The 21,380-nt window shown below is 36.3% G+C and overlaps 1 protein-coding gene across 4 annotated transcripts in view; it reads right to left on the bottom strand.

Annotated features, from left to right (window-relative positions):
• The window catches only part of ZNF654 (zinc finger protein 654), a 91,409-nt gene that overhangs the window by 48,447 nt on the left and 21,582 nt on the right, over positions 1-21,380 (bottom strand). For all 4 annotated transcript variants that reach the window (XM_022580533.3, XM_089910399.1, XM_022580674.3 and 1 more), the window contains exon 2: positions 20,765-20,910. In XM_022580533.3, coding sequence (XP_022436241.1) covers positions 20,765-20,910 — 146 coding nt within the window. The remainder of the gene's footprint in view (positions 1-20,764; positions 20,911-21,380) is intronic.

Genomic DNA, 21,380 nt, shown 5'->3' with positions numbered 1-21,380 from the left:
ATTCTTTTTTATGGCTGATAATAGTCATATATATATATATATATATATATATATACACACATACATATCACATCTCTTTATCCTTTCATCTATCAATGGACACTTAGGTTGCTTCCGTATCTTGGCTACTGTAAATAGCAATGAACATAGGGTTGGCAATATCTTTTTGAGTTAATGTTTTTACTTCTTTCATATTAATACCCAGAAGTGAAACTGCTGTATCATATGGTAGTTCTATTTTTAACTTTTTGAGGAACTTCCATAGTAGCACTTTCCACAGTGGCTGCACCAATTTACATTCCCAAAAACAGTGCACAAGGATTCCTTTTCTCCACATCCTTGCAACGCTTACTACTTCTTGTCTTTTTGATAATAGCCATTCTAACAGGTGTGAGATGATAGCTTATTGTGGTTTTGATTTGCATTTCCCTGATGATTAGTGATGTTGAACATATTTACACATACCTGTTGGTCATCTGTATGTCTTCTCTGCAAATCTGTCTATTCAGACCTACCATTTTTTTTAATCTGATTGGTTTTTGCTATTGAGTTGTATGAGTCTTTATACTTTCTGTATTTTGGGTATTAACCCCTCGTCAGATATATAATTTGCAAATATTTTCTCTCATTCAGTAAAGTTGCTTTTCATTTTGGTGGTTACCTTTGCTGTGCAGAAACTGTTTACTTTGATGTAGTCCCACATGTTGATTTTTCTTTTTTGTTTCATTTGCTTTTGGTGTCAAATCCAAATAAATTATCACCAAGAACAATGTCAAGGAGCTTGCCACCTATGTTTTCTTCTAGGAGTTTGATAGTTTCAGGTCTTACATTTGATTCTTACATCCATTATCAGTTGGTTTTTGTGTATGGTTTGAGATAGTGGTCCAGTTTCATTCTTTTGCATTTGGCTGTCCAGTTTTCCCAACACCATTTATTAAAGAGGCTGTCCAATCCCCACTGTATATTCTTGGCTCCTATGTTATAAATTAACTGACCATGTATGTGTTGGTTTACTTCTGGGCTCCCTATTCTTTTTGAAGACCTATGTGTCTGTTTTTATGTCAGTACCATACTGTTTTGATTACTATAGTTTTGTAATATACAGCTGACCCTTGAATAACTTGGGTTTGAACTGCACAGGTACACTTATACCTGGATTTTTTTCCCCTAAATATGTACTACAGTATTACACAATCTTCAGTTGGTTGAATCTGTGGATGTGGAACCTTGGATACAAGGGCTGAATGTAAAGTTATACACAGATTTTCAACTGCACAGGGGATGGGAAAGTTGGTGTCCCTAGCCCCCCATTTTCAAGGGTCAACTTAGTTTGAAATCAGGAAATATGATGCCTTCAGCTTTGTCTTTCTTTCTCAAGACTGCCTTGCCTATTTGGGGTCTTTTATGGTTCCATACAAATTTTAGGAGTTGTTAGTTCTATTTCTGTCAAAATTTTAATGTATTGTTGCATTCAGTTTGTTAATATTTGATTGAGGATTTTTGCATCTATGTTCACCAGGGACATTGACCTGTAATTTTCTTTCATAATACCCTTGTCTGGTTTTGATATTAAGGTAATGTTGGTCTCGTAAAATGAGTTTGGAAGTGTTCCCTTCTCTTCTATTTTCTGGATGAGTCTGAGAAGGACTGGTATTTAATTGTTTTAATGTTTGGTAGAATTTGCCAGTAAAGCTGTCTGGTCCTGGATTTTTGTTTTTTGAGAGGTTTTGGATTACTGATTCAATATCCTTACTAATAATTGCACTGTTCAGATTTTCTATTTCTTCATGATTCACTCCTGGTAGGCAGTATATGTATGTAGGAATTTATCCACTTCTTCTCAATTGTTAAATTTACTGGGGTATAATTATCCATGGTATAGTCAACTCTCTATATCTGTAGGTTCTGCATCCATGGATTCAATCCACCATAGATCAAAAATATTGGGGGTAGGGGCAATTCCAGAAGGTTCCAAAAAGCAAAACTTGAATGTGCTGAGCACTAGCAATGATTTACATAGCATTTACTTTGTATTTACATTTACACAGCAATTACATTGTATTAGATATTAGAAGTAATCTAGAGATGATTTACAGTATATGAGAGAATGTGCTTGGGTTATATGCAAATACTAGGCCATTTAATATAAGAGATTTGAGCATCCATGGATTTTGGTATCTGTGGGGAAATCCTGGAACTAAGCCCCCATGGATGACAAGGGACAAATGTAACCTCTTATGATCCTTTGTATTTCTGTGGAATTGGCTATAGCATCTCCTCTTTTCTTACTTTTAGTCCTCTCTCTTTTTTTCTTGGTGAGTCTAGCTAAAGGTTTGTCAATTTTATTTATCTTCTCAAAGAACCAGCTCTTAGTTTCATCAATCTTTCTTATCATCCTTTTAGTCTCTATTTCATTTAGTTCCACCCTGATCTTTTGTTATTTCCTTCCTTCTACTAACTTTGGGCTTCATTTGTTCTGATTCCTTAGAGTGCAAAGTTAGGCTGTTTATTTGAGATCATTTTTTTTTCTTGATGTAAGTATTTGTTGCTATGAACTTTCCTCTTACAACTGCTTTGAGACTTTCAAGATGGCGGAGGAGTAAGAGGTGGAGATCATCTTCCTCCCCACAAATACATCAGAAATACATCTACATGTGGAACAACTCCTACAGAACACCTACTGAACCCTGGCAAAAGACCTCAGACTTCCCAAAAGGCAAGAAACTCCCCACGTACCTAGGTAGGGCTAAAGAAAAAAGAAAAAAACAGAAACAATGGAATAGGAATGGGACTTGCACCCCTGGGAGGGAGCTGTGAAGGAGGAAGAGTTACCACACACTAGGAAGCCCCTTCACTGGCAGAGACGCAGGGGTTGCGGGGGGGAAGCTTCGGCGCTACGGAGGAGAGCACAGCAACAGGGGTGCAGAGGGCAAAGCAGAGATTCCCGCACAGAGGATCAGTGACGACCAGCACTCACCAGCCTGAGAGGCTTGTCTGCTCACCTGCCAGGGTGGCTGGGGGCTGGGAGCTGAGGCCCCGGCTTCAGAAGTCAGATCGCAGGGAGAAGACTGGGGTTAGCTGCGTGAACACAGCCTGAAGGGGGCTAGTGCGACACAGCTACTACTCCCGGAGGGAGTCCAGGAAAAAGTCTGGACCTGCCTACGAGTCAAGAGACCACTGTTTTGGGGTGCACGAGGAGAGGGGATTCAGAGAACTGCCTAAACGAGCTCCAGAGATGGGCGCAAGCCGCGGGTCTCAGCACGGACACCACAGACGGTCATGAAACACTAAGGCTGCTGCTGCGGCCACCAAGAAGCCTGTATGCAAGCACAGGTCACTATCCACACCTCCCCGCACACCCCGGGAGCCTGTGCAGCCCGCCACTGCCAGAGTCCCGTGATCCAGGGACAACTTCCCCTGGAGAAAACACGGCGCACCTCAGGCTGTTGCAATGTCATACTGGCCTCTGCTGCCGCAGGCTCGCCCCACATTCTGTACCCCTCCCTCTTCCAGGCCTGAGTGAGCCAGAGCCCCCTAATCAGCGGCTCCTTTAACCCCGTCCTGTCTGAGCAATGAACAGATGCCCTCAGGCGACCTACATGCAGAGGCGGGGCCAAATCCAAAGCTGAACCCCAGGAGCTGTGAGAACAAAGAAGAGAAAGGGTAATCTTCCCAGCAGACTCAGGAGCAGTATATTAAATCTCCACAATCAACTTGATGTACCCTGCATCTACGGAATACCTGAATAGACAATGAATTATCCCAAAATTGAGGTGGTGGACTTTGGGAGCAATGACATATATATTTTTTTTCCTTTTTCTCTTTTTGTGAGTGTGTATGTTTCTTTGTGTGATTTCTGTCTGTATAGCTTTGTTTTTACCATTTGTCCTAGGGTTCTGTCTCTCCATTTTTTTTTACAGTATAGTTTTTAGCACTTGTTATCATTGGTGGATTTATTTTTTGGTTTGGTTGCTCTCTTCTTTTTTTTCTTTTTCTTGTTACTTAATTTTTTAATTTTCTCATAATTATGTATTATTCTTCATTTTAATAACTTTATTTCATTTCCCCTCCCTCCCTCTCTCTCTCTTTCTTTCCTTCTTTCTTCCTTTTTTTTCTCCCCTTTATTCTGAGCCCCGCGGCTAACAGGGTCTCGATACTCCAGCTGGGTGTCAGGCCTATGCCTCTGAGGTGGGAGAGTGGAGTTCAAGACATTGGTACACCAGAGACCTCCAAGCTCCACATAATATGAAATAGTGAAAGCTCTCCCAGAGATCTCCTTCTCAATGCCCAGCTCCACTCAATGACCAGCAACCTTCAGTGCTGGACACCCTATGACAAACAACTAGCAAGACAGGAACACAATGCAACCCATTAGCAGGGAGGCTGCCTAAAATCATAATAGGGTCACAGACACCCCAAAACACACCACTGAACATGGACATGCCCACCAGAAAGACAAGACCCAGCCTCATCCACCAGAACACAGGCACTAGTCCCATCCACCAGGAAGCCTACACAACCCACTGAAACAACCCTAGCCACTGAGGGCAGACACCAAAAGCAACGGTAACTATGAACGTGCAGCCTGTGAAAAGGAGACTCCAAACACAGTAAGTAAAGCAAAAGGGGAAGACAGAGAAACACACAGCAGATGAAGGAGCAAGGTAAAAACCCACCACACCAAACAAATGAAGAGGAAAGAGGCAGTCTACCTGAAAAAGAATTCAGAGTAATGATAGCAAAGATGATCCAAAATCTTGGAAACAGAATGGAGAAAACAAAAGAAACGTTTAACAAGGACCTAGAAGAACTAAAGAGCAAACAAACAATGATGAACACCATAAATGAAATTAAAAATTCTCTAGAAGGAATCAATAGCCGAATAACTGAGGCAGAAGAATGGATAAGTAACCTGGAAGATAAAATAGTGGAAATAACTACTGCAGAGTAGAATAAAGGAAAAAGAATGAAAATAATTGAGGAAAGTCTCAGAGAACTCTGGGAAAACATTAAATGCACCAACATTCGAAATACAGGGGTGGCAGAAGAAGAAAAGAAAAAGAAAGGGACTGAGAAAATATTTGAAGAGATTATAGTTGCAAATTTCCCTAATATGGGAAAGGAAATAGTTAATCAAATCCAGGAAGCACAGAGAGTCCCATACAGGATAAATCCAAGGAGAAACAGGCCAAGACACATATTAATCAAACTCTCAAAAATTAAATACAAAGAAAAAATATTAAAAGCAGCAAGGTAAAAACAACAAATAATACACAAGGGAATCCCCAAGGTTAACAGCTGATCTTTCAGCACAAACTCTGCAAGCCAGAAGGGAGTAACAGGACATATTTAAAATGATTAAAGGGAAAAAACCTATAACCAAGATTACTCTACCCAGCAAGGATCTCATTCAAATTTGACAAAGAAATTAAAACCTTTTCAGACAAGCAAAAGCTAAGAGTATTCAGCACCACCAAACCAGCTTTACAGCAAATGCAAAAGGAACTTCTCTACAGAGGAAACACAAGAGAAAGAAAAAAACTACAATAACAAACCCCAAACAATTAAGAAAATGGTAATAGGAACACACATATCGATAATTACCTTAAATGTAAATGGATTAAATGTGCCAACCAAAAGACAAAGACTGGCTAAATGGATACCAAAAAGAGACCTATATATATGCTGTCAACAAGAGACCCACTTCAGACCTAGGGACACATACAGACTGAAACTGAAGGGATAGAAAAAGATATTCCACGCTAATGGAAATCAAAAGAAAGCTGGAGTAGCAACACTCATATCAGGCAAAATAGACTTTAAAATTAAGACTATTAAAAGAGGCAAAGATGGACACTACATAATGATCAAGGGATCAATCCCAGAACAAGACATAACATTTGTACATATTTATGCACCCAAACACAAGCACCTCAATACATAAGGCAAATGCTAAGAGCCAGAAAAGGGGAAATCGACAGTAACACAATCAGAGTAGGGGACTTTAACACCCCACTTTCACCAATGGACAGATCATCCAAAATGAAAATAAATAAGGAAACACAAGCTTTAAATGAAACAATAAACAAGATGGACTTAATTGATATTCATAGGATATTCCATCCAAAAACAACAGAATACACTTCTCAAGTGCTCATGGAACATTCTCCAGGATAGATCATATCTTGGGTCACAAATCAAGCCTTGGTAAATTTCAGAAAACTGAAATCGTATCAAGTATCTTTTCCGACCACAACGCTATGGGACTAGATATCAATTACAGGAAAAAAATCTGTAAAAAATATAAACACAGGGAGACTAAACAATACACTACTTAATAACCAAGAGATCACTGAAGAAATCTAAGAGGAAATAAAAAAATACCTAGAAACAAATGACAATGAAAACACACCAACCCAAAACTTATGGGATGCAGCAAGAGCAGTTCTAAGAGGGAAGTTGATAGCAATACAATCCTACCTCAAGAAACAAGAAACATCTCAAATAAACAACCTAACCTTACACCTAAAGCAATTAGAGAAAGAACAAAAAACCCTCAAAGTTAGCAGAAGGAAAGAAATCATAAAGACCAGATCAGAAATAAATGAAAAAGAAATAAAGGAAACAATACCAGAGATCAATAAAACTAAAAGCTGGTTCTTTGAGAAGATAAACGAAATTGATAAACCATTAGTCAGACTCATCAAGAAAAAAAAGGGAGAATACGCAAATCAATAGAATCAGAAATGAAAAAGGAGAAGTAACAACTGACACTGCAGAAATACAAAGGATCATGAAAGATTAGTACAGGCAACTATATGCCAATAAAATGGACAATGTGGAAGAAATGGACAATTTTTTAGAAAAGCACAACCTTACGAGACTGAACCAGGAAGAAAAAAGAAAATATAAACAGACCAATCACAAGCACTGAAATTGAGACTGTGATTAAAAATCTTCCAACAAACAAAAGCCCAGGACCAGATGGCTTCACAGGCAAATTCTATGTAACATTTAGAGAAGAGCTAACACCCTTCTCAAACTCTTCCAAAAAACTGCAGAGGAAGGAACACTCCCAAACTCATTCTATGAGGCCACCATCACCCTGATACCAAAACCAGACAAAGATACTACAAACAAAGAAAACTACAGACCAATATCCCTGATGAATATAGATGCAAAAATCCTCAACAAAATACTAGCAAACAGAATCCAACAGCACATTAAAAGGATCATACACTGTGATCAAGTGGGGTTTATCCCAGGAATGCAAGGATTCTTCAATATACGCAAACCAATCAATGTGATACACCATATTAACAAACTGAAGGAGAAAAACCATATGATCATCTCAATAGATGCAGAAAAAGCTTTCGACAAAATTCAACACCCAGTTATGAAAAAAACCCTCCAGAAAGTAGGCATATAGGGAACTTTCCTCAATATAATAAAGGCCATATATGACAAACCCACAGCCAACATCATTCTCAATTGTGAAAAACTGAAACCATTTCCACTAAGATCAGGAAAAAGACAAGGTTGCCCACTTTCACCACTAGTATTCAACATAGTTTTGGAAGTTTTAGCTACAGCAATCAGAGACAAAAAGAAATAAAAGGAAACCAAATCAGAAAAGAAGTAAAGCTGTCACTGTTTGCAGATGACATGATACTATACATACAGAATCCTAAAGAGGCTACCAGAAAACTACTAGAGCTAATCAATAAATTTGGTAAAGTAGCAAGATACAAAATTAATGCACAGAAAACTCTTGCATTCCTACACACTAATGATGAAAAATCTGAAAGAGAAATTAAGGGAACACTCCCATTTACCACTGCAACAAAAAGAATAAAATACCTAGGAATAAACCTACCTAAGGAGACAAAAGACCTGTATGCAGAAAACTATAAGACAATGATGAAAGTAATTAAAGATGATACAAACAAATGGAGAGATATACCATGTTCTTGGATCGGAAGAATCAACATTGTGAAAATGACTATACTACCCAAAGCAATCTACAGATTCAATGCAATCCCTATCAAACTTCCACTGGCATTTTTCACAGAACTAGAACCCAAAATTCACGATTTATATGGAAACACAAAAGACCCCGAATAGCTAAAGCAATCTTGAGAAAGAAAAACGGAGCTGGAGGAATCAGGCTCCCAGACTTCAGACTATACTACAAAGCTACAGTAATCAAGACAGTATGGTACTGGCACAAAAACAGAAATATAGATCAATGGAACAGGATAGAAAGCCCAGAGATAAACCCACGCACATATGGCCACCTTATTTTTGATAAAGGAGGCAAGAATATACAATGGAGAAAAGACAGCCTCTTCAGTAAGTGGTGCTGGGAAAACTGGACAGCTACATGTAAAAGAATGAAACTAGAACACTCACTAATACCATACACAAAAATAAACTCAAAATGGATTAAAGACCTAAATGTAAGGCCAGACCCTAGAAAACTCTTAGAGGAAAACATAGGCAGAACACTCTATGACATAAATCACAGCAAGATCCTTTTTGACCCACCTCCTAAAGAAATGGAAATAAAGCCAAAAATAAACAAATGGGACCTAATGAAACTTAAAAGCTTTTGCACAGCAAAGGAAACCATAAGCAAGACGAAAAGATAACCCTCTGAATGGGAGAAAATATTTGCCAATGAAGAAAATGACCAAGGATTAGTCTCCAAAATTTACAAGCAGCTCATGAAACTCAATATCAAAAAAACAAACATGGGGCTTCCCTGGTGGCACAGTGGTTGAGAGTCCCCCTGCCGATGCACGGGACACGGGTCCGTACCCCGGTCCGGGAAGATCCCACATGCCGCGGAGCAGTTAGGCCCGTGAGCCATGGCTGCTGAGCCTGTGCGTCCGGAGCCTGTGCTCCGCAACAGGAGAGGCCACAACAGTGAGAGGCCCGCGTACTGCAAAAAAAAACAAAAAACAACCGAATCCAAAAATGGGCAGAAGACCTAAATATACATTTCTCCAAAGAAGATATACAGATTGCCAACAAACGCATGAAAGCATCCTCAACATCACTAATCATTAGAGAAATGCAAATCAAAATTACAATGAGGTATCACCTCACACCGGTCAAAATGGTCATCATCAAAAAATCTACAAACAATAAATGCCGGAGATGGTGTGGAGAAAAGGGAACCCTCTTGCTCTGTTGGTGGTAATGTAAATTGATATAGCCACTATGGAGAACAGTGTGGAGGTTCCTTAAAATACTAAAAACAGAACTACCATACAACCCAGGAATCCCACTACTGCACGTATACCCTGAGAAAACCATAATTCAAAAAGAGTCATGTACCACAATGTTCATTGCAGCTCTATTTACAATAGCCAGGATATGGAAGCAACCTATGTGCCCACTGCCAGATGAATGGATAAAGATGATGTGGCAAATATACACAATGAAATATTACTCAGCCACAAAAGAAACGAAATTGAGTTACTTATAGTGAGGTGGATGGACCTAGAGTCTGTCATACAAGTGAAGTAAGTCAGAAAGAGAAAAACAATACTGTGTGCTAACACATATATAAGGAATCTAAAAAAAAACCTTGGTTTTGAAGAACCTAGGGGCAGGACAGGAATAAAGATGCACACAGAGAATGGACTTGAGGACAAGGGGACGGGGAAGCGTAAGCTGGGACGAAGTGACAGAGTGGCATGGACTTGAATATACTACCAAATGTAAAATAGATATAGCTAGTGGGAAGCAGCTGCACAGCACAGGGAGAGCAGCTCAGTGCTTTGTGACCACCTAGAGGGGTGGCATAGGGTGGGTGGGAGGGAGACACAAGAGGGATGAGATATGCGGATATATGTAAATCCATAGCTAATTCACTATGTTATACAGCAGAAACTAACACACCATTGTAAAGCAATTATACTCCAATAAAGATGTTAAAAATAAAAAAAAAGACACTTAAAAAAAAACTGCTTTTGCTGTATCCCATAAGCTTTGATATGTTGTATTTCCATTTTCATTTTTCTTAAGGTATTTTAAAATTTTTGAATTGTTCTTTGACCCACTGATTGTCAGTAAGAATGTTGTTTAATCTCCACATATTTGAGAATTTTCCAGTTTTCTTCTTGTAATTGATTTCTAGTTCCACACCATCGTGCTCAGAAAAGATGCTTGATATGATTTCAGTTTTCTAAATGTACTAAGATTTGTTTTATGGACTAACATATGATCTATCCTATTCATTTGAGAAGAGTGTGTATTCTGTTGCTTTTGGATGGAATATTCTGTAGGTCTGTTAAGTACAACTGGTTTAAAGTGTCATTCAAAGCCAATGGTTCCTAACTGATTTTGTCTGGAAGATCTATCTGTTGATGAAAAGTGGGGTATTAAAGTCCCTTACTATTATTATATTGCTTGTCTATTTCTCCCTTTAGGTCTCTTAATATTTGCTTTATGTATTTAGGTGTGTCTGGGGGAATTTCTTTTAAGATTTCTGCATAAGGAGCAATGAGCAAAATTTTGTCAAATTTTCAGCAACTACAGATGTATTTCGTATATGTTTTGTTTTTGTTTTCTTTTCCTTCTTACTTCAGTCCACAGTGAAAGCTGACAGTATAATGCTGTAGTCTAGCTCTATGAACCAAAGCTAGCGGGGGAAGGAAGGAAAAGTTAAAATGTTCAAATCTGTAGTTTTTCAGGGATCTGACTGAGCATAAAATTAAGACATTCAAATATTAGAAAAATTCAAACATGTATTTACATCCTTCATAATGACTATATACATGTTCTTCTAAAGAATATCACCGATCTTCCTGATAGCAGCAGAAATAGTAACACCTTTCAGTCTACTGCTTTTTCACTCTAGTTTTAGTGTATCCACACTGATCAAGGCAATTATCAAGCTGTCCTTCCTTTAGTTAGATCAGAAAAAAATAAATACCATTTTTAAAACTACACACATACATCCTTCTAGATTTTGATACATAGTATGGGTGAGAAGAGAGTATGTCATTATCCGATCACTTTTCACTTCTGCCAATACAAATATACCACTTAACAATCTCTGTATCTCTTTGCCATTAAAATGACTATAGTCTCAACTACTTCACTCCAAAATTAACAAAAGGAGTAATAAAAACCAAAATTACAAGGAAAAAAGATGCCAGTCCACAACTAGCGCCAAATGAAATGTTGAGCACCTAAACATGGCCAATATAAATAAATGCACATAGGTTTGTCTAATTTGACTTTAAATACAACAAATCCTGAAAACAAAATATTCTAATGAAATAGTAACGAGAAACAAAACAATGTTGAGAGAAGTTAGTGAGGGAATTTAATTAAGACCCCAAATGGACTCAAAAAGGAAGACATCTCTTCCTTAGAGAGAAAACAAAGAAATAGGCTAGACAGTCTTGATTTCTCTATAAAATAAACAAGGTTCGCCTGTCACAAATGATTAGTAAAGATGATGGATACAAAATTGGAGACGGTTTTGAATAATGTTGGTCAAAATAATTGAAGAGTCTAACCTTACACCTAAAGGAACTAGAGACAGAAGAACAAACAAAACCAAAAGTTAGTAGAAGGAAAGAAATAATAAAGATCAGAGCAGAAATAAATGAAATAGAAACAAAGAAAACAATAGCAAAGATCAATAAAACTAAAAGCTGGTTCTCTGAGAAGATAAACAATATTGATAAACCATTTGCCAGACTCATCAAGAAAAAGAGGGAGAGGACTCAACTCAATAGAATTAGAAATGAAAAAGGAGAAGTTACAACAGACACCACAGAAATACAAAGCATCCTAAGAGACTACTACAAGCACTCTATGCCAATAAAATGGACAACTTGGAAGAAATGGACAAGTTCTTAGAAAGTTATAACCTTCCAAGACTGAACCAGGAAGAAATAGAAAATATGAACAGACCAATCACAAGTAGTGAAATTGAAACTGTGATTAAAAATCTTCCAATAAACAAAAGTCCAGGACCAGATGGCTTCACAGGTGAATTCTATCAAACATTTAGAGAAGAGCTAACACCCTTCTCAAACTCTTCCAAAAAACTGCAGAGGAAGGAACACTCCCAAACTCATTCTATGAGGCCACCATCACCCTGATACCAAAACCAGACAAAGATAGTACAAAGAAAATTACAGACCAATATCACTGATGAATATAGATGCAAAAATCCTCAACAAAACACTAGCAAACAGAATCCAACAACACATTAAAATGTTCATACACCACAATCAAATGGGATTTATCCCAGGGATGCAAGGATTCTTCAATATACGCAAATCAATGTGATACACCATATTAACAAACTGAAGAAGAAAAACCATATGATCATCTCAATAGATGCAGAAAAAGCTTTTCACAAAATTCAACACCCATTTATGATAAAAACTCTCCAGAAAGTGGGCATAGAGGGAACCTACCTCAATATAATAAAGGCCATATACAACAAACCCACAGCCAACATCATTCTCAATGGTGAAAAACTGAAACCATTTCCTCTAAGATCAGGAACAAGACAAGGATGTCCAATCTCACCACTATTATTCAACATAGTTTTGGAAGTCCTACCCATGGCAATCAGAGAAGAAAAAGAAATAAGAGGAATACAAATTAGAAAAGAAGAAGTAAAACTGTCACTGTTTGAAGATGACATGATACCATACATAGAGAATTTTAAAGATGCCACCAGAAAACTACTAGAGCTGATCAATGAATTTGGTAAAGTTTCAGGATACAAAATTAACGCACAGAAATCTCTTGCCTTCCTATACACTAATGATGAAAAATCTGAAAGTGAAATTAAGGAAACACTCCCATTTACCACTGCAACAAAAAGAATAAAATACCTAGGAGTAAACCTACTTAGGGAGACAAAAGACCTGTATGCAGAAAACTATATATAAGACACTGATGAAAGAAATTAAAGATGATACAAACAGATGGAGAGATATACCATGTTCTTGGATTGGAAGAATCAATATTGTGAAAATGACTATACTACCCAAAGCAATCTACAGATTCAATGCAATCCCTATCAAATTGCTAATGGCATTTTTTATAGAACTAGAACAAAAAAATCTTAAAATTTGTGTGGAGGTACAAAAGACCCCGAATAGCCAAAGCAGTCTTGAGGGAAAAAAATGGAGCTGGAGGAATCAGACTCCCTGACTTCAGACTATACTACAAAGCTACAGTAATCAAGACAATATGGTACTGGCACAAAAACAGAGATATAGCGCAATGGGACAGGATAGAAAGCCCAGAGATAAACCCACATACCTATGGTCAACTAATCTATGACAAAGGAGGCAAGGATATACAATGGAGAAAAGACAGTCTCTTCAATAAGTGGTGCTGGGAAAACTGGACAGCTACATGTAAAAGAATGAAATTAGAACACTCCCCAACACCATACACAAAAATAAACTCAAAATGGATTAGAGACCTAAATGTAAGATCGGGCACTATAAAACTCTTAGAGGAAAACACAGGAAGAACACTCTTTGACATAAATCACAGCAAGATCTTTTTTGATCCACCTCCTAGAGTAATGGAAATAAAAACAAAAATAAACAAATGGGACCTAATGAAACTTAAAAGCTTTTGAAAAGCAAAGGAAACTATAAGCAAGATGAAATACATCCCTCAGAATGGGAGAAAATATTTGCAAATGAATCAACGGACAAAGGATTAATCTCCAAAATATATAAACAGCTCATGCAGCTCAATATTAAAAAAACAAACAACCCAATCCAAAAATGGGCAGAAGACCTAAATAGATATTTCTCCAAAGAAGACATACAGATGGTCAAGAAGCACATGAAAAGCTGCTCAACATCACTAATTACTAGAGAAATGCAAATCAGAGCTACAATGAGGTGTCACCTCACACCAGTTAGAATGGGCATCATCAGAAAATCTACGAACAACAAATGCTGGAGAGGGTGTGGACAAAAGGGAACCCTCTTGCAGTGTTGGTGGGAATGTATAAACTGATATAGCCACTATGGAGAACAGTATGGAGGTTCCTTAAAAAACTAAAAATTGAATTACCCTACGAGCCAGCAACCCCACTACTGGGCATATACTCAGAGAAAACTATAACTCAAAAGGATACATGCACCCCAATGTTCACTGCAGCACTATTTACAACAGCCAGGTCATGGAAGCAACCTAAATGCCCACTGACAGACAAATAGATAAAGAAGATGTGGTACATATATACAATGGAATATCACTCAGCCATAAAAAGGAACGAAACTGGGTCATTTGTAGAGACACGGATGAACCTAGAAACTGTCATACAGAGTGAAGTAAGTTAGAACGAGAAAAACAAATATCATATATTAATGCATATATGTGGAACCTAGAAAAATGGTACAGGTGAAGCGGTGTGCAGGGCAGAAATTAAGATACAGTTATAGAGAACAAACGTATGGACACCAAGCAGGGAAAGCAGCAGGGCTGGTGGTGGTGGTGGTGTGATGAATTGGGAGATTGGGATTGGCATGTATACACTGATGTGTATAAAATGGATGACTAATAAGAACCTGCTGTATAAAAAAATAAATAAAATAAAATTCAAAAAAAAATAATTGAAGAGTCAGGAAGTAATAAGAGTTGTTACATCTTGTAGAGAAAGGATATACGTACTAATTGGGGCCTACAAGACTAACACCTTTTGTGGGGCCTGGCACCACTGAAAAAAAATGGTACTTTAGAATTAGTCTTTCTTCCTCTGATTTCTAGGCTGTCTCCTAAATTAGTTGAAGCCTGGACTTAAGTTATAAATGTAATCAAATAAAACATGGTTTAATATAGTAGAGACTGAAATTAGGCACAAATTCTATGAAATATGGTAAAATTCAGCAACATAATCAGAAAGGGTCACTGATCTCTCATGTAATATGTGTGGCCCATGATTGTCTAGTCACTCTAAACAAAAGGCTGAGTATACCCACTTAGTTCCATGAAAAAGAAGGCCCTTTGGTCTTCTCTCCCTATGCAACTTGACATATATACTTTTAGTGTTTGCCACTGCATATACTAAATGCTACTAGCTGAACTAGTTTCCTCCTCCAGTGGACTATGTGGGTCCTTGTGGACCTAATGGCTGCCAGGCAAATTACTACTTCCATTACTGAACCCTGCCTGGACTGCTGAAATCTATGAACATTTACTTTCCGCCTGGCTAAGAGGCTAGAAAGGCAGCATTAAAGCTTGCTTTTATGTAAAACTTACAAAGTCTATGTTCTCTGCCTGAAGGTCTGCTTAGTTTCAGGGTGTTTGGCTTTGCTCTACCTGGAAAACTTAGAAATCAGTATTTAACCGATCTAAAACAAGAAAACAACAGGAAAAATAAACACTCAGAACTAAATAACTTGAATTTGCAAAAGCCCCCTAACTTCTCAGGCCTCAGTTTTCTTATCTATAAAAAAGGAATTAATTTGAGGTCCTTTTTAGTGCCAACACATACATACATACACAGCAAAATCTTCATTTCTTTAGAAAATACAGCTTACAAGGAGAGTCAACCCAGGTAAAATTATAATTAATCAATTTAAGACAATTCTCTACATAACTATTCATTTCCATAAACTTTAAAAAAACACTCAGGTATGAATAAAAACAGAATCCAGTTTCCTTCTCTGTAAAGAACATCTTGGAAAAAGTGTAGTTTTTAGAATCTCCCAGTCTACAGAAGGCAGATCTTCACATACGTATTAATTTACAAGGTGGGTATAGGATTTTACGAAGGTAGATATACAGACCAGACAAAACTACCAGAGAATATAGTAGTTTTATGTTTAACATATATTTTATATGCATATATTACACATATGCATATTAGCATGAGACAGAATGTTATAAACATTACTTCTTTAGCTCACCTATATATTTTTTAAGTGAATAAAACTTTTAAAATACACTATATATATCATAAACAATTCTACAAATAGATATGAGTTATAACGAAATCCATTAATAACCTGATATCCTGTCCAGGCACCTTGAACATTCTGTTTGCCATTCCTAGGAGTCTCTTTTGCTCCTTCATCTAATTTACTCCCATCATCCCTTCAGAGCTCAGCTCAAGTTTTAGTTCACCGAGCAAATTTTCCCTGACAGGGAAAGGTCCCCTGTTAAACTCTCTCGCTGTACCCTGTAATTCTTTCATACTTAACAATACGTACTAGTGGAGCCTCTTGTGTAATATCTTTTAGCTCTGTAAGGTCTTTAAAACAAGGACTCACCAATCTTATTTTCTATTTTACCTCTAGAACCAAGCACAGAGATTTACAGAATGAATGAATGAATGATTATGGAATAATTGTTAGAAGAATTTTCTAGCTTAAATATTTCAATAAACTAGAACACTGTTCCAGACTCACTAACGCTTTCAATGGCACCACCATATGGCCATTTCCCCATTTTTCTTCTGGTATTAAAAGTACAATTATCTTTTCCACTAAAGTAAATTCAAATAATGCAGAAAGTTTTCTTTATAAGAAACATTACCATTTAACAAACCACTAAGATAATTTACTTTCTTTTGCCTAGCGCTGTCCATCTTAGATAAGATTTACCTTTGCTTAATACATTATTCTTTTCATGAGCAGTAGTTAAAAAAAAAAAAAAAGCTAGCAAGCAGTGAAACGTAAGTCAACAAATGACTTAATTTACTTTTGAAAGCCTTAAAAACATTTTCACATTACAACACAAAAGTTAACAAGATTATACAGATGAAAAGGGGGAAATATCCAAATGGGCACTGAATCAAGAACAATGCTTCTTGCTTACAAATAATGTATTTCTTTCAATACTTATTTATTTTCCTCAGAAATCAGCAGAGAATAATTGAAGCTGCTTCAGTAGCTTTCAAAATATCATATAAAAATATTCTTTGTAGTGACATCCATTACTTTTGTCTACTTAGCCAGCTCTCCTTCACACTACCACATTCACTTCTTGAGGAAACTGCTTATCCCTCCAACATTTCTATGGTCCTCACAGGGCTGCCAATGTAGTATTCTCCTTTCCCCTAGCCATGAGGTGGGCTTGCTATCAGATAGCCAAAAATCTTACCATACTCTTCTCAACAGAGTGATTAGTTTAAGCAATGGGCACATAACCTCAGACAGGCCTGAGTTCCCAAAATATTTTGGGGAATAGAAGTGGGAGCAGAGGGTTTCTTCTCCCTTGGTTAATAAAGTAAACTTAATCCAAGAATTGTCAACAGCCCTGAGAGAATGAAGCCAAAAAAGGAATGATGGAAAGGAAGAGAATAATTCTAGATATTTTATTCTCTAGATTCGGAAAATCCTGAAACTAGCTCTAGTCCTTGCTTTTCCATGATTTAGTTATCTAATAAATCCCTCCAAGCCCTTCTTTTTTTGTTTAAACTAGGCTGGGTAGGATTTGTCAATTATAATCAAGAAGTCCTAATACTTCCCATATTCATTTAGGCATTGCAAAAATAAATCTATTTTTTAAAAATAATACATATATTTTTAAAACTTCTGTGCTCTTACAAGTCTAAATAACGTTATATTCTAAACTCTTCCCCTCCCACAATTTTTTTTCAGCTTTACTAGGGTATAATTAACAAATAGAAACTGTATATATTTAAGGTATACAAATTGATACATAGTGAAATGATCACCACAATTAAGCTGGTTAACATATCCATCACTTCACATAGCTTCTATAACTTTAAATATATATAAATTTTTAAAGAAGCACAATGTACATGCACTCTTTAAAATTTTTATGCATGTATGTAAATCAAAAAAACATAAAAGTTCACATATATTAAATTTACACATCTTCAATATTTAAAAATGCTAAGTGTATAGAAAGGTTTCAACACTCTCTCACTGCCAATTACCCAGAATTAACAACTTTCAGTATTTTTAATAGCTGGTGATAATAAGCTCTGCTAGTATTTCTTGATTTACCAATTTTAAATATTATCTCCTAACTTCCTGCTGTGATAGAAGAGAATTAAACTCCTCACACAAGTACATCCTCCCAACAGTCATTCACTATTATTTCCTCTATTATTTATCTTTGTAACTTTAGTTACACCTTTATTTACGGTTTCATGTACTGACACTCCATTTTGTAAAATAAGAATTTTAAGAAAGGGTATTAGTGCCCTTGTCCTTCACTTTCAACTTGCAATTTCCATCAAATAGTCTTATATTGAAAGGTTAATAATTCTCCTCCGTTCTGTAATTATAATTATTTTTGTGCTTTAAAAGTTTGAAGTCAATAAGCATCATTTACATGAAGAAAACTATATATAAGTAACATTCAGTGCATATCTAAGTAGTTTGTTATGACTCTGTGTCATTTCCTGTTCAGATTATTTTTTCTAATTGCTTTTTTATTTCCTTTGCCTTGTGTACTTTTATCACTACCTTAAATGGTTCCAAAGTCTCAAGGTTAGTTTCAAGTCTCCATTTTTACTGGATATTCCCCTCTTGGAGGTGACATATCTGTAAGACCTACTATTTAGCAGCGACCCTGGAACTTCTCTTCTGTCTATCTTAAGTAAAAGCTACTGTTTTCTAGATCCATTGTCATCTGGTCTTTTTATATTATACCCCATTTTTCTGGAGTACATTCTCTAATAACTTCCCAAGAAAGAGAATGTGGACAAATCAATCTCCTAGGTCCTGACATGCCTGGAAATATTGTTTCTACTCTCACACTTCACTGACAGTTTGAATGAGTATAAAATTCTACACTGAAAATAATTTCTCTTCAAAACTTCAGAGACATTGATTCATTATATTCTACCACCCACTGTTGGGTGGTAGAATATATCAACAAACATCAATCTGATGTTTGTTCCTTTGTAGGTGACCTAGTTTTTTCTCTCTAGACGGTGTTCAAGTCTGCTTTTTCATTCTTGTTATTTTCAAATTGCAAAATGATGTATTTAGCTGAGTATTTTTTATATTCATTGTGCTGAGCACTTCTTGGGCTCTTTCAGTCTGGAAGTTTATGACTTTTATTTCTGGGAAATTCTTTTATTATATATTTATTTGATAATTTCCTCCAACATATATTCTCTAAATTCTTTTTCTGAACTTCAGCTAGTTAAATAATGAACCTCCTACATGAAGTCACTGTATCAGTGTTCTTCTGAGCATTCCTTCACTTTGGTTTTGTTTTACATTCCGGATTATTTTTTCAACTTTACGTTGCAACTTTCCTACAGAATTTTAAATTTTAACCATCACATATTTTTAATTTCCACAAACTCATTTTTGGTATCTCTTTATTCCTTTCACACAGCATGATATGTTGATGTTTTAATGTCCTACAAATCTTCTCAACTCTCTCTGAAAATGCTAATTATAGATTCTACATTTCTCTTTTAAATTTTTTGTTTTCAACATTAACTGTATTTCTTCCAGAATTTTTTTTTTAGTTTGTTTTCATTGTATTTTTTTCATGTTGAAGGCATTCCCCAAATGTCTGATGATTCTTGAATATCCATTAATATCTCAGAATAAAGCCACAAGCAGTTTAATTGGGAGCCCTGTGAGCATGTCTAGAGTTTGGTAACTGGTAAGTTTTTCTTTAGGGTAATTAAGTGATTAGGTAGCTGTCTCAAGAAGAACCCTTAATTGCCAGAATACAAAGGTCACTGCTCCAAAGTCATTTAATTTCATTAGAGAAAAAAAGAAAGTATCAATGCTGTTTCCCCACCCTACCCAGGCCCTAGGGTCTAGTGAATGGCCTGAATGGAAAAACTGCAATTAACTCCTTTATCTGTATTCTCCCAAAGTATCTCATTCCCTACTCTCTATTTCTTACCTATAATGTTCAAATTCTACACCTCCCTAGGATTCCAAGGGGAAGGAGGCAGGACAGATAGTCTTTCTCCTATCTTATAAGGCAGAGGATAATTTTGTTTTATATGCTACCCACAGTTTCAAAAAATGTTTTACAAATAATAAAGTATACACATACATAAAAATAAATATATAAAACAGGAGTTTTACAAAATAATACTTATCCCATGAGACACACTCTGATATTTTCTATTGTATTTTGTAATGTTGATAAATGAATTCAAACCCACTAATGTGATGTGAGTGTAATGTGAGGAACAACAAAAAAAAAGAAAATTAAGTTGTGACTTGCTCTGACATGTTTCAAAGACACTCCTCTATCTGTTTTCTTTCCCAAAGAAAATTGTTGAAATCTTTTCATTCACTGATGACTCTTCTCTATTTTCTTTTCACTGTATTTCCCTCTTTTACTTCTTTACTATTTTAGTAGGATCTAGGAGGGCAAAAACGATAAATACAAGTGCTCAGTTTGTGATCTTTAACTCGAAGTCCTTTACAAGTATTTTTAAAAACCAAAGTTTCCTAACCTCTTTCTGGCCCGATTTAAGATCCCTCTGCTAACTATGATGGCTTCAACTGCTGCTGGGATTTACCATTAAAGTTTGCCAAGGGAATCTGGGGAATTAAAAAGGAAAGGAAAGTGCTAGTAGTAAACCTAAGAATCTATATAACAATTCCACTTAACTCTAAAGCTAAAAGTAAAATTGTGGTTAAATGTTCAAAATTAAACCTAAACACTTAAATGAAGAAATAGAAATCTTTTTGAGGGAAGACTTTAGGAAAGATTTCTTCTGCAGAGAAATAATCAAAAACCAGTTCTCAAATATATCAAGAAAATACTTTCGTAAGAAGTAAAGAGTACTTACAAAGCAAGGCTACTCAAAACATATTGTACGTGCTCACATTCATCTGGGAATGATGCACTGGCTGATGTAAAACAGCAAAGTGCAGTCTGAAGAACCTGAAGCTGTGGCAAAGGGACCTGCCATCTTCCAGCATAATCTTCAACCACCTGATAGGGAAGCAATCCAAAAAATACATTATTAGAGAAAATGTTAAATTTGGATAAATTAAATTATACCAGATAAATTAAAATATTAGTTCAGCATGAACACATGATTTAGGAAGGGGAAAAAGTTCTTTATTGTTTAGTTTCATGGTATACATCTGAAAATAAAATGAACTATTATTTGAAAATGTGGAAAAGAAATATAGTATATAAATGACCACACAGTTCAGCTGCCAAATGTTGTAACAAATGCCTTTACATCCCATATCTAGTTTTTGTCAAAATGCCAATTATCAAATATTAAAATAGCTAGACAGTAGACTATAGTAATAAAGAAAATTAGAAAAGAGCATGCATTATTATTACCATTAATATTTACAAGACTGAACTCTAAACATTCCGGCAACAAATGAGTATTATAGTGGTGTGATACTCTGATTAGGAAAGTTTAAACTGTACCATACTGAGGAGAA

The sequence above is a fragment of the Delphinapterus leucas genome, chromosome 4 (genome assembly GCF_059928025.1).
Source record: "Delphinapterus leucas isolate spDelLeu-1000000601 "Yukka" chromosome 4, BTC_Dleu_Yukka2, whole genome shotgun sequence".
In the NCBI taxonomy this organism is placed as follows: Eukaryota; Metazoa; Chordata; class Mammalia; order Artiodactyla; family Monodontidae; genus Delphinapterus; species Delphinapterus leucas.
Note: the sequence above shows the minus strand (reverse complement) of the source record. Positions and strands in the feature narration are given on the sequence as shown.